At 40.5% G+C, this 15,519-nt stretch overlaps 1 protein-coding gene across 1 annotated transcript in view; it reads right to left on the bottom strand.

Moving 5' to 3' along the window:
- Cep72 (centrosomal protein 72) overlaps window positions 1-15,519 on the bottom strand; it is a 51,119-nt gene that overhangs the window by 32,575 nt on the left and 3,025 nt on the right. Inside the window, exons 3-4 of the mRNA XM_028873645.2 lie at window positions 14,128-14,320; window positions 10,682-10,787 (exon numbers count right to left, since the gene is read on the bottom strand). Coding sequence (XP_028729478.1) covers window positions 10,682-10,787; window positions 14,128-14,320 — 299 coding nt within the window. The remainder of the gene's footprint in view (window positions 1-10,681; window positions 10,788-14,127; window positions 14,321-15,519) is intronic.

The raw sequence follows: 15,519 nt of genomic DNA, 5'->3' as shown, positions 1-15,519 counted from the left end.
TGGCTGCCATGCCACCTTGGATTTTCATCTCTACCTGTTACGTACTTGGGGCATTTTTAATATTTGTGCAATCTGAGGATATTGGATTGATGAAAAATTCCTTATGAATCATTTATGCCTTCTCCCAGGAATGCTGCTTCTAAGCTTACCCAGGAAAGTCCTGAACATACTATTCCCTGCCATACTTTGAGGGAGATATCCTTATCTACTTGAAGGTCTTCCTTACGCCTTGGAGGTTGTGACACATAAAAAAAAAGCCAGAAGTCTCTTCATGAGGCTATGAGACCTTCTTGAAACATCTGTCCTATACTTACACTAAAACAAGATATTCAAAACTAAGTAAATTCAAAAAGGTCAACAAGTTCAGTGGGCTAGAGGAACTGTCCACTGTTCAGATTACAAGGCTCTTCCCACTGTACATTCAGACAATTACGTGACATGCAACTCTGCCCTACATAGAAACATATTGATAAGTAAAGTATGGAATGGAAAGATGATAAACGTATGAGGTGTCAGGACCTCCCTCTCTTAAGTTAGCTCATGCAGAGCCACTATAATGACCAAGGAACAACGGAATGCCAGGATTAGACACATAGACCAATTCTATAAAGATATAAACATTGATTGTATTATGCCAGAATTTAAATAATAACTGCAACAGTTTTGGCCTAAAGATTTTTCCTGGGCACTCTGACCACTAAGAGTTAATAATACACTGCCTAAGACATGGCAAAATGCCCAGGGTGACTTAAAGATTTTGTTTTGGTCTAATGTTCCTGAAGCAACCAAAACAACCAGCGTGAGCACAGGCTGTCATATGACTCTGTATTCTCAAAAATTGGGTTATGGGTTAATGAGTAAAAATGGTAACTCTGTTTATTAATGATGTCAAAACTTGAGGGGAAATAGTTAAAAATGATAACTCTGTTCTGTCATAGTTTATTAATGATGACTAAAAGATGAACAAAAGAAAATGAAACACATGTCCAAAAACAAAAATGATATGATCTATGTTTTGGAACATCATAAATGTATCCCTGCTAACTAAATTCTGTATAAATAAACACTCTGGCTGCTAGTCAGTCAGGCTGCAAGATTCTCCCGACCACCATGGCCTGGCTCACTTCCTTCTCCTGCTGACTCCTTACATCCTCTGCAGGACCCATCCACCGCTGGGGAATGGCTCCTGGCAATTCCAGAACTGGGAGGCAGAGATAGGTGTATTCCTGGGACTAGCTAGCTAGCCAGACCAGCTTACTTGGTAAGTTCCAGGCTACTGAAAGACCCTAGCTTGAAAAATGGGGTACATAGCTAGACAAGACTGTTGGTATTTTTCCCCTTCAGTAGTGTGCCCTGCACCTGCTAGCACTAGGAAAGCTTGCCAGTAGGACAAAGTTTCCAGAGTTCTACCAGTTTGATTTCTCCATGTCCGATGACTCAAGTACATGATGTCTTCAGAAGCAATGTCTTAGCACCAGAGTTTGGATCAGACCAACTGTGGTCTCTTGGGTGGGCTTGGTGCTCATACAGAGTCGCAGCTCTTTTAAGAGACCCTGCTAGGCAGCAAAGCACTTAAATGGTACGCTACCAGCAGGACACTACATGGAAATGCCAAAACACCTGATGCAGCACAGACACAGAGCTGGGACGGTTAGGTGGACCCAAATAGGGTGGAGCCAGCCGCCAGCACTATGTGTGGCGGAGGGCCTACCAGGTTAAGGTTTGAATAACAGTTAAAGAAGGCTGCAGATGTTCATAAAGCCAGGTCCAGACTGAGAAAACCTCTAAACAGGTACAATATGTTTGAAAATTTATTTAGGTGCTAAAGAAAGAAAAGAAAATGGGTATAGACAGTCATAGAAAAAATAGTTTAAAAATAATAAAGTCTTTAAGGAAAGTATACAGAAATATAAGAAGAATAAGCCACATATGGATGGAAAATATACAGTGCAGAGGGGGGGGAGGAGTGTCTGGATCCTGAACAGCCTTTAAATTATTTGGAATGCTGATAAGCAAAGGGCAAATGTTGCTGAGAAACACTGGATTGCAGAAAAAAAAACTTGTAAATTAAGACAGCCTATATATTTAAAGGATGTCTTAATTTCAGAGTGGAAATCAAAAAATGTGTTGGGAGAGAGATTTCTCAAATGTGTTGGGAAACAAAAGGCTATGAATTCATTCAAAATTAATAAAGATCAGATTTGATTGGGAAAGGCCTCCTGAGAATCTTGGCTGCAGACATGAAGGAAGAAACCAAGAAGAACTACAGGATAGGTGACGTATAGGCTGATCCCTGTACATGGGAACAGCTCTGAGACTAGATGAGACATGATAAATCTTATTAGCTACAGAGTCCTCATGACTTATTACATGCCATCCTTTCATATGGCAAGGATGGAGATTTATATTACAGTTTGGCTATACAGTCCAAATAGACTTATAAAGCTGACAGATATTTTACCTGCTCATACATAGAGCAGAGAATCATCTTTAGCTGATTTGTGCACATTGCACTTTCCATACTTTTGTTAATACAGATATGTATGTTACCTTTAAAAGTTGTGTTTAAAAAAAAAAAAAAAAAGATCAGACACCCATGAAGACAAGTAGCCCAAGTGATACAGCTTCACAGAATGTCTCTACTGCAGTTGCCTCAAAAGTCTGTATCCAAAACAACTTCAAAGCTGCTAGGTGAGATGGTCCAGCCTTACAGACTACTCTAACCAGGACTTCAGATAAGCCTTGCACTTTCCCATTACACAAGGAATGGACAACAAATGATATAGCTATCTCTCCCAGGAATTGACCATTATCCCAGTTTTCTCAGGGATAATGTAAAGATGCCAGACAGCAGGAAATAACTGTAAGAGCATGACATCACATTCCTAAGAGGTGGGGTGGGTGTTTTTTGGTCATTCGATGGGTTATAGATGTTTGTCATTGTTTAGGGGGGTGGTTACAAATTGTTCTTGGTCAGGGTCAGAGAGGAAACTAAGCAAAGGGGGTTAGATTCAAGGATCTCTTTCTGGAAAGATAAAAAAGGAGGGGTGCTGTGGGATGTTCTGTATGTCCTGTGGGAGCCCTTCTTGGGTTCCTTGTGGCGTTACCCAGCAGGTCTGCATAGAGGATGATTAGGACCATGGGCCTGAGTGCAGGTGTTTGAGATGGTCTGCACTTGGCTGTACTGTGGGATGGTCTGTATGTCAAGTTGCTCTGATTGGTCAATAAATAAAACCTGATTGGTCGTGGCTAGGCAGGATGTATAGGCGGGACTAACAGAGAGGAGAAATAAAAGAACAGGAAGGCAGGAGTCACTGCCAGCCACTGCCAGGACAAGCAGCATGCGAAGATGCCAGTAAGCCACCAGCCATGTGGCAAGGTATAGACTTATGGAAATGGATTAATTTAAGCTATAAGAAGAGTTGGCAAGAAGCCTGCCACGGCCATACAGTTTGTAAGCAATATAAGTCTCTGTGTTTACTTGGTTGGGTCTGAGCGGCTGTGGGACTGGCGGGTGACAGAGATTTGTCCTGACTGTGGGCAAGGCAGGAAAACTCTAGCTAAAGAGGGGATATAGGAATGATAAAAGGGCAGATTACTGAATCTACTTTAAAAAGCAATTATTAATCTCAAATATTTTACACTGATATGGATTTTTGTATACTGATACAAATTTAAGGTTATTTTTATTATACTGTATATATGTTTCTACTCTTGTTTAAGGTACTGTACTTATGCAGCTCATTTAAAAATATAATATACAGCTCTAGTCCTAGCCATTACTGCAAACTATTTAGAATAATTAAGAAATGCAGGTTAGTAGTTAGTCATCTATAACAATCAAATGTGTAGTCATGTTAGGTATGTTTTCAAGGTTAAACAGAGATATATTTTAAATAGGTGGTCTTCAGACACTTCAGAGATCTACAGAATATGGTATTTGAGACGTTTTAATAACGTAGGCTTTTCATGACAGTGAGATACATCTGCTCCCGGCAGTAGCACTCTACTTCAGAGAAGATGATAGGCATCAAAGAAATTATATATGGAGTTTACTGTCTTTGTGGCAAAAGTTAGCCACTGGGCAAGAAACTGCCCTTGCCTCGACTGCTGACAGTATGCCTTGCAGAAAGATATTCCATGTGGACAATATCAAAGAAATAAAAAGAGGATAACTAACCAAAAATATATGTAAGCATATGCAAACTTCAGAAAATCAGGACAAATGGACAAGCAGGACACAAAAGGCGACTGTTGAACTTTGCCAACACAAGACAGTCCTTCAAAAATTCCTGCTTCACAGCAAAGTCTGTCAGATATTCTAGGCCTATAGGCCAAAGATAGATGGCCCAATGTTGCAGAGGAACCTTGGGTGACTGTCCAGGTAGCCAGCTGTCTCTGTCATTTCTATAGTTTTAGAAGCTGTTTGCTCCATACTTCTTGTTTACTCAGGTAGTATTTCATCCTTCTTGGGTCTCTGATGGGACTGAATACTAGATAGTTATACAATTTTCTTTGTTACCAAATTCAGAAAAGAAACTTACAAAAGAGATGTGCTACTACTGGTGAAATTATTAAGGCCACTCCACGTAGTTAAAAGGGAGGTTTATTTAGTGGGGGAACTTACAAGTGAATGGATAGTTTACAGAGTCAGGGAAAGGCGTGGTGTAGTCCGGCAGTGTTTTCTGGAGAATTCTGCTTGGTCTACCTCCAGGGTCCAGGGTCCAGGAACCAAGAGAGCCAGCTCTTCCGAATCTTGGGTCTTCAGCGTCCTCCCTTGGCCCCGCCTTGTAGGCGTGACAGTTACTGAAGCCTCAATGGGGGTTGGAACTTCCAGATCAAAGCTGGAATGGTTACCCACTACATCTCCCCCTTTTGTCTAAATAAGAAGGTTCTAACCTAATACAAGACTATATACAAAGAAAAAAAGTCAAAGGAAAATAAAACAAAACCTTGAATTAGTTACTTTTTTGTTATTGTGATAAAATGCCACTTAAAGAACTTAAGCAACTTAAAGAAATAGTTTATTTAGCTTAAGGCTCCAGAGGGATAAGAGTCCATCATGGCAGGCAGACAAAGCAACAGAAGCAGGAAGCTGAGAGATCACATCTCAATCACAAGCACAAAGCACAGAAAACACACCGAAGTGGAACAAGGTTACATACTCTAAGCCTGTCCTCCTAAACTCCCAAAATATCACTACCAACTGGGACTGAATGTTCAAGTGTCCGAGTCTATGGAGGACAGTTCTCATTCAAATCACTACACACCTTATCCATAGAGAAGCAAAGATAAGATTTATTTCTGAATTCTATTCAGAAACCATAAGAGGAGCAAACTAAAGTGTTGAAAGGAAAACAAAACAACAAAACATAAAACACTATCTAGAATTCTGTTTCCAGCAAAATTATTTTTCAAAGGTGAAGTACAAAGAAATGGTTATCAAATATTGTCCAGGAGTAATGAGGGATAATGACCTAGATAAGATGGAACTACAACCAATGTGAACAATATCAAGCAAGAAATACATACTAAAATCCAGAGAAGTCTAGAGCGTAGGTAAATGGCATGTTACAAAGATCATTCCAAAAGGTGTCCTATCCTAATGAACCTGAATCTAATACTTAATATGTTCTAAGATATATATATATATATATATATATTAAGTTTATTAAGGTACACAATATTTTGAGGAACACAATACCACCACATTTCCTCTCTTTTTGTCTAAAATTAAAGAAAGCTTATAACTAATACAAGAAAAACTATCCAATAAGTATATACAATATATATATATATATATATATATATATATATATATATATATATATATGTATGTATATAAAGTTGTAACTATAACTGCTAGTCTTCAATCCCATCAAAGACCTGAAAAGGAATATAAGGTACCTGAGAAATGGAAGATGGATGTAAGCAACTTTCAGGAGTCTTGCAAGAGTAGACAGAGACAGCTGGCAGCCTGGACAGTCACCTAATGTTTTTCAGCATTGTCGATGCATTGAAATTGGCTACAGGCCTAGAGTATCTGACAGACCATTTTTAGAAGCAGGAATTCTGAAAGACCATCTTACCCTGTCTTGGCAGAGTTCAGAAGTCACTTTTTGTTGTGTCCCGCTTGTCCAGAAGGACAGCACTCATATTGTCAGCAGTTGAGGCAAGGGCAGTTCTTTGTCCAATAGGCCATTTTGTGCCAAGAAGACAAACTTCCAAATGGAAATGTCTTAGAAGCCCAATGTTCTCTTGGGATCAAATTGGTGCTGCCAGAAGCAATTGTGTCTCACGTCAACAGAATTCTAAGTTATTTAAATGCCATATTCTCTAGGTCTATGAAGTGTTTGAAGATTACCTGTCCATCCAACCTATGTATCTGTAAATCTGGATAACCTAACTAACATAACTCTATAGATGACAAGCATAGGTGACTATAAACCTATAAGTCTTATATCTACCGAAATAACCTAAAGACTACGGCTTCATGTAAACAAGGTAAACAGTCTATAAGCAAATGTACGGTAAAGGATGATGACTTCAAAATTGTGACAATACACAAGACATTTATAACAGAGGTAGGAATGTATAGTGCGATATGCAATATGACAATAATCTTAAATATATATCAATATACAGAATATCCTAAACAGAAGTAGAATATACATACAGTATGACAGATATAAATCTACATTTGTATCAATACACAAACATTTCAAATAAGAGTAGAAGTATATGTACGTTATAACAAATATAGTTCTGTATTTGTGTCAATATACAAATTATCTTAAACAGGAATATAAAAATAGTTTACATTTGTATCAACATATAAGAATCCATAACAGTGCAAATTATCTAAGGCTGTCAGTTTACTAAATTTGTTTACTAGTTTATATAATAATCTACCATAATATTGCTCTGTATAAATAAAACACTGATGGCCAGTAGCCAGGCAGGAAGTATAGGCAGGACTAGCAGAGAGGAGAAAGGAAAAGGAGAAGAAGGAGAGAGGAGGAGACACCAGCTGCCCTTCAGGGAGCATCATATAGAGGCAACAGGTAAAGCCACGGAACACATGGCAACATACAGATTAACAGAAATGGGCTTAGTATAAGAGTAAGAGCTAGACAATGATAGGCCTGAGCTAATGGCCAGGCAGTTTAAGTAATATAAGAGTCAGTGTGTTTATTTTATAAGTGGGCTCCAGGACTGGTGGGGCTTGGCAAGAGCTGGAGAGAAATTCTCCAGCTACATGCTACCTTAAAAATTTTATATATAAAATGCTGCAAAGTAAATTAAACAATTTTATTTTGTGTGTATGTGTGAGCACTTATTTGCCACAGCATACATATGGAAGTGACAAAATGACTTTCAGGAATCTGTTTCTCTCTTCCACCTTGTGCATTCCAGAGATGGAACTCAAGCTGTCAGTCTTTGCAGTAACCACCTTTATCCAATGAGCAACCAACTGAACAATTTGTAAATGATATTTTTTCCCACCCGGAGCTAAGGACTGAACCCAGGGCCTTGCGCTTGTTAGGCAAGAGCTCTACCACTGAGCTAAATTCCCAACCCCTTGTTTTTAAGACTAGTTTGTTATATGTGGTAGCAGGTTCCTTGAACCTTACTAATTTAACTTACATTGTACTTTTTTTTTTTTTTTTTTGGGGGGGGTTTTTTCGAGACAGGATTTCTCTGTGTAGCTTTGCGCCTTTCCTGGAATTCACATGGTAGCTCAGCTGGCCTCGAACTCACAGAAATCCACCTGGCTCTGCCTCCCGAGTGCTGGAATTAAAGGCGAGCACCACCACCGCCCGGCACATTGTACTTTTAATGCAGATTGATTTATCAGTTATAGTTTTTTAATTATTTGCAAAGCAAGTATTGTTGATTTTTTAGCCATATCTACCAGATGTTATAGGCAATTAATATTGGCAAGTACCATAAGCAGTGTCAGAATAATGAAAATGTGGCACATCGACACGATGGAATATCATTTGGTGATTTGTGTAGTTTTCTTTTTCTTTTTTATGGATTTCTACTGCCACTGATAAACTAAGAATATCTTCAAAAAGAAAGAAAATGAACGGGAAACTACCTTAAACCAGTGAAAAGGAAGTTGGACACCCCAGACACAGAGTTCAGCAAGGAGTATGACAAGAGAGTAGGGGGTACAAATGAAACATCAAGATTAACATATAAAAGATGAAAATTTGCACAGAAAGGCTAGAAGTCCTTTCTTGCCTGGACTTCATGTAATGAATACATCATATGTAAAGAACACTTCATATGCAAGAAAGGTCTGCCATGTAAAAGCTGGTAGAGGTGGGTACTATGTAAATGTCAGATAAGGGGTCATGGGACTCTTCTTTTGGAGTGCATGCTTTCCTTTGCTCATGAGCCTACTTCCCTTTCATAATAAACTCTCTATTTCTAACCGTGTGTTCTGGTATAATTCCTTGCACTAGGGTATAAGAATCTGTACAGGGCTGGAGAGATGGCTCAGCCATTAAAGGCTAGGCTCACAACCAAAATGTGAGAATTTGTACACTGGAGGTACCCAGTGACTCAAGTTCTCCCCTGTAACATAAGCAGTGCCAGAAGGGGTGTTACATACACAAGATGTGTCCTAACATGTCCGATGGTGGGATTGCAAACTTATACAGCCACTATGGAAATCAGTGTGGTGGTTCTTCGGGAAGCTGGGAATAGATTTACCTCAAGATCCAGTTATATCACTCTTGGGCATACACACAAGACTCTACATCCTACTACAGAGATATTTGCTTATCATGTTCATTGCTGCTTATATATAATAGGCAGAAATTGGAAACAGCCTAAATGTCCATCAACTGATAAATGAATAAGGAAAATGTGGTACATCGACACAATGGAATATTATTCAGCTGTTAAGAAAATGAAATTTGCAGGTAAATGGACAGCGCTAGAAAAAAATCATCCTAAGTAAAGTAATTCATACCCCAAAAGGCAAATACTGTATGCTTTCTCTTAAATGTGGATGTTAGCTTGTAAGCCCTTGATATGTGTCCTACAACCCACATGATCACAGAGGTTAGGAAACCATTAAGGGATGAGAAGGGAAGAGAGGATCTCCTGTGGTGGTATTGTGTTCCCCAAAATATTGTGTACTCTAATAACTTTATCTGGGGTCAGAGAACAGACAGCCACTAGATACAAAGGCTAGGAAATGGTGGCATTCACACCTTTAATCCTAGCATTCCAGAGATAGAAATCCCTCTGGATCTCTGTGAGTTCAAGACCACATTGGAAACAGCCAGGCATGGTGACTCACGCCTTTAATCCCAGGAAGCAAGGCTTTAATCCTAGGGAGTGATGGTAGAAAGCATAAATGTATATAAGGCGTGAGGACCAGAAACTAGAGGCTTTTGGCTGGTTAAGATTTTGGCTGGTTAAGCATTCAGGCTTTTGAGCAGTAATTCAGCTGAGACCCATTCCGGATGAGGACTCAGAGGCCTCCAGTCTGAGGAGACAAGACCAGCTGAGGATCCGGCGAGGTGAGATAGCTGTGGCTTGCTCTGTCTCTTTGATCTACCAGCATGGCCCCCAATAACTGACCTCAGGTTTGATTTTATTAATAAGAACTTTTAAGATTCATGCTACAATCTCCCAAGAGAAAATAGAACATATTGTTATGGGAAGATAGTGAGAAGACTGGAGTGGGAGGATTAAACAGGCCTGGTGATAGAAGTGAAGGGTAAAGGAGGGACAACTAACACTAAAAGCCATTTGAGGAGCTGTATGAAAATCTGCTACTGTAGAAGTTTTCTAAAGTATATGTGTGTTGGATAGCTTTATGTCAACTTGACACAAGCTTAAGTCATCTGAGAAGAGGGAACCTCAATTAAGAATATGCCTCCACAAGACCAGGGGTGTAGGCTAGCCTGTAGGGCATTTTCTTTATTAGTGATTGATAGGGGAGGGCCCAGCCCACTGTGGGTGGTGCCATCCCTGAGCTGGTAGTCCTGGTTCTATAAGAAAACAGGCTGAGAAGCAAGCCAGGAAGCAACACTCCTCATGGCCTTTGCATCAGCTCCTGCCTCCAGGTTCCTGCCCTGTTTAAGTTTTTGCCTTGTCTTCCTTCGGCAATCGACTGTCACCTGCAAGTATAAACTGAAATAACCTTTTCCTCCCCAAGTTGCCTTGGACATAGTGCTTCATCACAGCAGCAGAAACTCTAACTATGGCAATATACATATATGAAAGGAAAGCAAATTTTAAAAACAAAAAGAAACTATTTTCTCCATAAACTACAGACTGAGGTCAAGACATGAGGCTGATATGCTAATGTTCTCCCTTAGTGCCATAATGTGAACAGCAAAATAAAGGGAAAAGTGACCCAAGAGACACCAAGAGATCCAAAATGCAATGTTCTGTGGTATGGCTGTCTACACAGCAGCTATCTTGTTCGAAATGGACTGGCAGTATTGAAGGAACATCTGAAGAAACCAAGAGACAGACTCTGCACCACCCACCATCTACCTGAGCCCCAATCAGTACTGTGAACTTCTTCCATCTGCTATGCAAACTTATCGCTCAGGGACAGTTGGCACATAGACAGTCATGCCTGATGGCTGAATGTCCTGTCAATAGGCAAATTTGAAATTCATCTGAGTAGAACCACAACAGTCCATACCTTCCAACTGTTAAAGCTGAGCAGCTCTGCTTTGAGTCCAGTGAATCCTCTGAAGCAAAATGAAGCTGAGAAGCCTTCCGCTCACTCTCTCTCACAGGACGGTCATCTAAAGAGAAAATTCCCAAGAACTGTAGAGAACAACAGGGCCAGGTGATTGCCATGTTCTTCATGAGTGTGGACACACCTAGTTCCCCTACTCTAGAGTTCACAATACAGGGCTGACTCAGACCACACGCTCTCATCAGCAAATGGCATTCATCATCCTGGAATGATGAGCTCTGGTGGCTACACTTAGCTTCCCAACAATACCAAGTGCAATGCCAAGAGGCTATCTTATGCCCTCAAAGCTCACTGTCCACGAGCTACTACTGTAACAGGCGATGCCCTTGCAAAAGTAGGACACATGTGAGGTGCACACACATTTGAGATGTGCTTCTTAAATGCTTATTAAACATGTGCATGCCAGACACTGTATGAGTCTTGTCAAATAAGCAAACTTAAGGGTCTGCATAGATGAGTCTGCAACATACTGAAGAAGACTACGTGAGTTTGCTCTTAAGGGTGAACTGAGTCTTCAGAATCTTAATGCTGGAACACAAAGACAGAGGAGAAATTCCAAATGTCCCAAATAGAGATCTGAGGCCTCAGAAGGCCTTGACCAAGAGTTCCTGGAACCTCTTACATAAATACCTGAGGATGAGGAGGCCCTCACTCTTGGAACTTTCCCATTTTATCACATCATTCATGTTAGACATGTGGTTAAGTTTCCCTGCCATCTCCTAAGTGGTATTTACCCTATGGCACAAAATTATAGAAAATAGTAAAAAGTGAGGGAAAAACCCACAATGTTGTATAATTACGTATCTCTTCTCTAGACTAGCAGGATGTGTCTAAGCTGAGTTACCTTCCCCTCAGAGGCAGTACAAATCCTGGACTATTCCACCAGAACTCAAATGTAAAACTTCTAAAGCCAATAAAGTTCACCCCCTTCCACATCCTTTCCTGTAGCAGGAAATATATAGGATTAATGTATCCTATAACCCCCAGGCTACTCTTTTGCTAGTTCCTCTACAACCTATCCAGAGCCTTCCAAATTCCCACTTACAACCAGGACCAAGCCCCTCTGCAGGCCCTGTACAGGAACAAGAAGCTCCTCTTCTAGCATCTGTTGATCCAGAGCCTTTAGACAGGATTTTCCCAATGACTATGACTTCAATAACATCCCTTTGCTGTATGAAAATACCTCTTACATTCTTTCTCCATATAAACTCTTTATGATTCTGATCTAAACTTTCTTGGCAAGGGGAAGGCAGTGACTTAAAACTGAAGAATCTCAAGATTACTCATAGTTGTAATGCTTCTAAAAACAAAGCCAAACCCAACTGTTTATAAGTTACTTAAACAGTCAAATAAAGAATAGAGCATAAGCACTTATCCCTCCCAACTGTCTTCAGATTAAACAGAGAAATTCCAAGTATGTTTTAACTAAACAGTGTGCTCTGGGCACATAGCTCAGCACTTGTGGTCTAACAGTGTTCATGACTTCAGAAGGTCTACAGTACACACCTGTGCTTTCATCAAAACTGAACTGTATGTAGGACATGGGGTTTCTCATGAGGACTGGAACATTAGTGTCAGCGCTCACAATGTGCTGGAGCTGGGCTCTCTGGGTCAATACACAGAAGGTACAGGCACTAAGCACTCTCCAACCTTTGACCAACAACTGTACTTTGAGGCTAGAGACACATGGTCACCACTGCAGGGGCAATGGACTACCAGCCACAAATGAGACAGGTCTGCCCACCATTGCTACTGGCCCATTCTGCCCTAGAAGTTGAGCTCTTAAGGAAATGAAACCTGTTGGGCTAGGAAAGGCTAGCTCATTTACTCAGGGCTATTATGTCAGGTCCTCAAGTCACCTTCAGAGGACTGAAGAATATACTTCCAACTGAGTTACTGAACAGGTGACTTCTGATAATAGCCAAATTATAGCTGACCAGAGAAAGGACTGCTTTGCAAGGAATAATTCGTCCCCAATAATTTATACTGTTACAGAAGAATGAAATAAAAGGAACATGTGCTTTCATGCTGCTAAATTCTTTTGTTATTTCTAGAAACATCTTCAAGATACAGAAAAAGGGAGTTTAAGGTATCAGAACACCATTTACACATGAAAGACCAGTTCTTGGCACTAAGTCATGACAGCCCAGACTGTATGGATGAGTTCAATTTGATGTTTCCTCATAAACGCTCTTGACCTACTGATAAACCCACAGGACAGGGCTTACATAGTGCTCATCTGCCAGAGCTGAAGAGTGGCTGTGCAAGGCTGGCATGTAGACTACCTATGGGAAGGCTGACTGACAGACAATGTCTCTACTGCATTATGTACTAGGTATAAAACTGAGGCTGACTCAGATCTGGCCAACCCATGCCTGTCTACATACAAGGGTCAGGTAGAATTACCTAGAGAAGCTTGTAGACACTCAAGCCACACCAGTCTCTTTTTGCTACTGTTAACTGAAAAATAGCATCTATTTTTTTTTTAATTTTATCTAATTTATTGATACACATGAATATATTTATATGTATGAGTGTGGGTGCACATGTGTCACAGTGCATATGTGGAGGTCAGAAAATAACTTGCAGCAGTCAGTTCTCTCTTCCCACCATGTGGTTACTGGGAATTAAATCAGGTCATCAGACTTGGTAGCAAGTATCTTTACTTACCTTACCCACTGACCCAAAGACTGGCATCTAAACTTTACTTTTTCCAAAAGACTCTGAATGGAATCTTTGCTTGCAGGGATTTGCTATAAAGGAAAAGTGGTCTATTCTTCTAATTTTTCTAATAGACCTTCAGTGGTTCTATTACTTTGATGACCCTCTGGGCTTAGAAGGGCAAGGTTTCCAATGGCCACTGTGACAGGAGGTCTGATCCCGATAACAATAGAAATGCCAATGGTTACAAGCTCCTTGTCTTACAAGAAACTATCCTGGGAACTTAGAGATATGAACTCAGGAATGACCTGTAAATTTGGCATTTTGCTGCTGCTGTTGGTGGTGGTGGTGGGGCATGTGTGTGTGTGTGTGTGTGTGAGTGTGTGTGTGTGTATTACATGTGCTTGCTAGTGCATGTACATGTATGTGTGCATGTGGGGGTCAAAAGTAAAGTGCCCTTGGGTGTCTTTTCTCAGGAGCTATCCATCTTGTTTTTTGAAGTAAGGCCTCTCACTAGGCCTGGAACTAGGTGATTAGGCTGGGCTGGCTGGCTAGAAAGACTGACCCAGTGAGGATGAAGGATACCCCAGAGCTAACAGGGATTTAGGCCATCAGAGCAAGAAAACAGCTTCAGTTTCCATCAGCGAACAACAGCAAAACCTATCCAGGAGCACAAAAATGACTCCACTGCATGAGGATGTGAGTACAATGGCTCCTCCACCTACCTAGCTGTCGGAGCTTGGGGAGCATGTGCACAACAAATAGGCGATAGTCAGACTCATTCTTCACAACAGGGTTAAGCCGGAAGTCCACATCCTGGAGCTCTGTCAGGGAGTGAAGCCTAAATACTTCTGCTAATGAAGAAATACAGTTGTAGTAGAGATTGAGATTCTCCAAGAAGACCAGATGCTGAATACCCTATTAATAAGAAAATATCTCAATTAGTTCATCATGAAAAATAAAACATTGGTAGGAGCTAACCAATTTAAACACACTTATAATGAACACATACTATTCTCAGAAAAAAACTAACAATGTAACATGTTCTCTTTTGTGAAGTTCTGTTTCATATAGGATAGCAACCATATGGGGTGTCTGAATACGGGTATGTGAGTCCCAACAGTAGTAAGCACAGATACTCTCTCCTGAGTGCCCAGTTATGAATCAAGCCACATAATTTACACAATTTCATTTACTCTGCACACACCCAGATCAGGAGGCTAATGTTTAGGGCTTGAGAGAGGAGCCAAGCCTTGGTTTAGCCAAAGCTGGAGCTTGTACCTAACTAAGTCAGACTCTGAAACCAATGTCAAGAATGATCTCTACCAAGTAACATCTTCCCAGGTAATGACACTGTATGTTTCTTTCAAGGCAAGGCCCTCCTCTCTGAATTGAGCCATAAGTAGTGTTTATACAAACTTCCCACTTGCATCACTTTGGGGGACTCCTTACTTTCTCATCATGACTGGACACCTGCAATGAGCCTCAAATTCACACACTGCCATTGAGGGTTGAAGACCAATGCCAGGCCATGAATAGATATAAAGTACAGAAAGAGGAAACACAGCAGATGAAAGGATGAAGAGGGATGGGCATGCACACTTTAGTCTTTGGGATCTTGTTTCACTCCATTTAAAGATAATCCATTGCTGCAAGCCACAGGAAAACATAATGGAATTCAGCTACTATCACAAAAGCTACTACTTGGAAAAGTCAAGGACTTCTCCAAAGGTCAAGCCATGGCTTAAGAAGTCTTGGTGATAGTTTAGCTTGTGTGTGTGTGTGTGTGTGTGTGTGTGTGTGTGTGTGTGTATTAGCTGGTTCCTAAAATTATTTTCTTGCATGCCTATCAAGCATCCAAGGCCATACGAAACAACACCTGTCTCCTAGGTCAGGAGGATAGCTTTATTTCTTGTGCAATTTAGAGTGAGACCCTCCTTTCTTATACAACCTTACTAACAGACCCCTAACTTCTTACCTAACTACTTCTAGGAATGTAGACTGAGCACATAGATCCTCTTTTTGATATACTAACCAGTCATTAGCACTCCTTCCTCTTTTACCACTCCCATTTTGGGTTGTAAAAGAAGACCTGACAGTCATTGCCTGAGGAAAAT

The sequence above is a fragment of the Peromyscus leucopus genome, chromosome 19 (genome assembly GCF_004664715.2).
Source record: "Peromyscus leucopus breed LL Stock chromosome 19, UCI_PerLeu_2.1, whole genome shotgun sequence".
NCBI lineage: Eukaryota > Metazoa > Chordata > Mammalia > Rodentia > Cricetidae > Peromyscus > Peromyscus leucopus.
The sequence above is the reverse complement of the archived record's forward strand: the minus strand, read 5'-3'. Positions and strand labels throughout refer to the sequence as shown.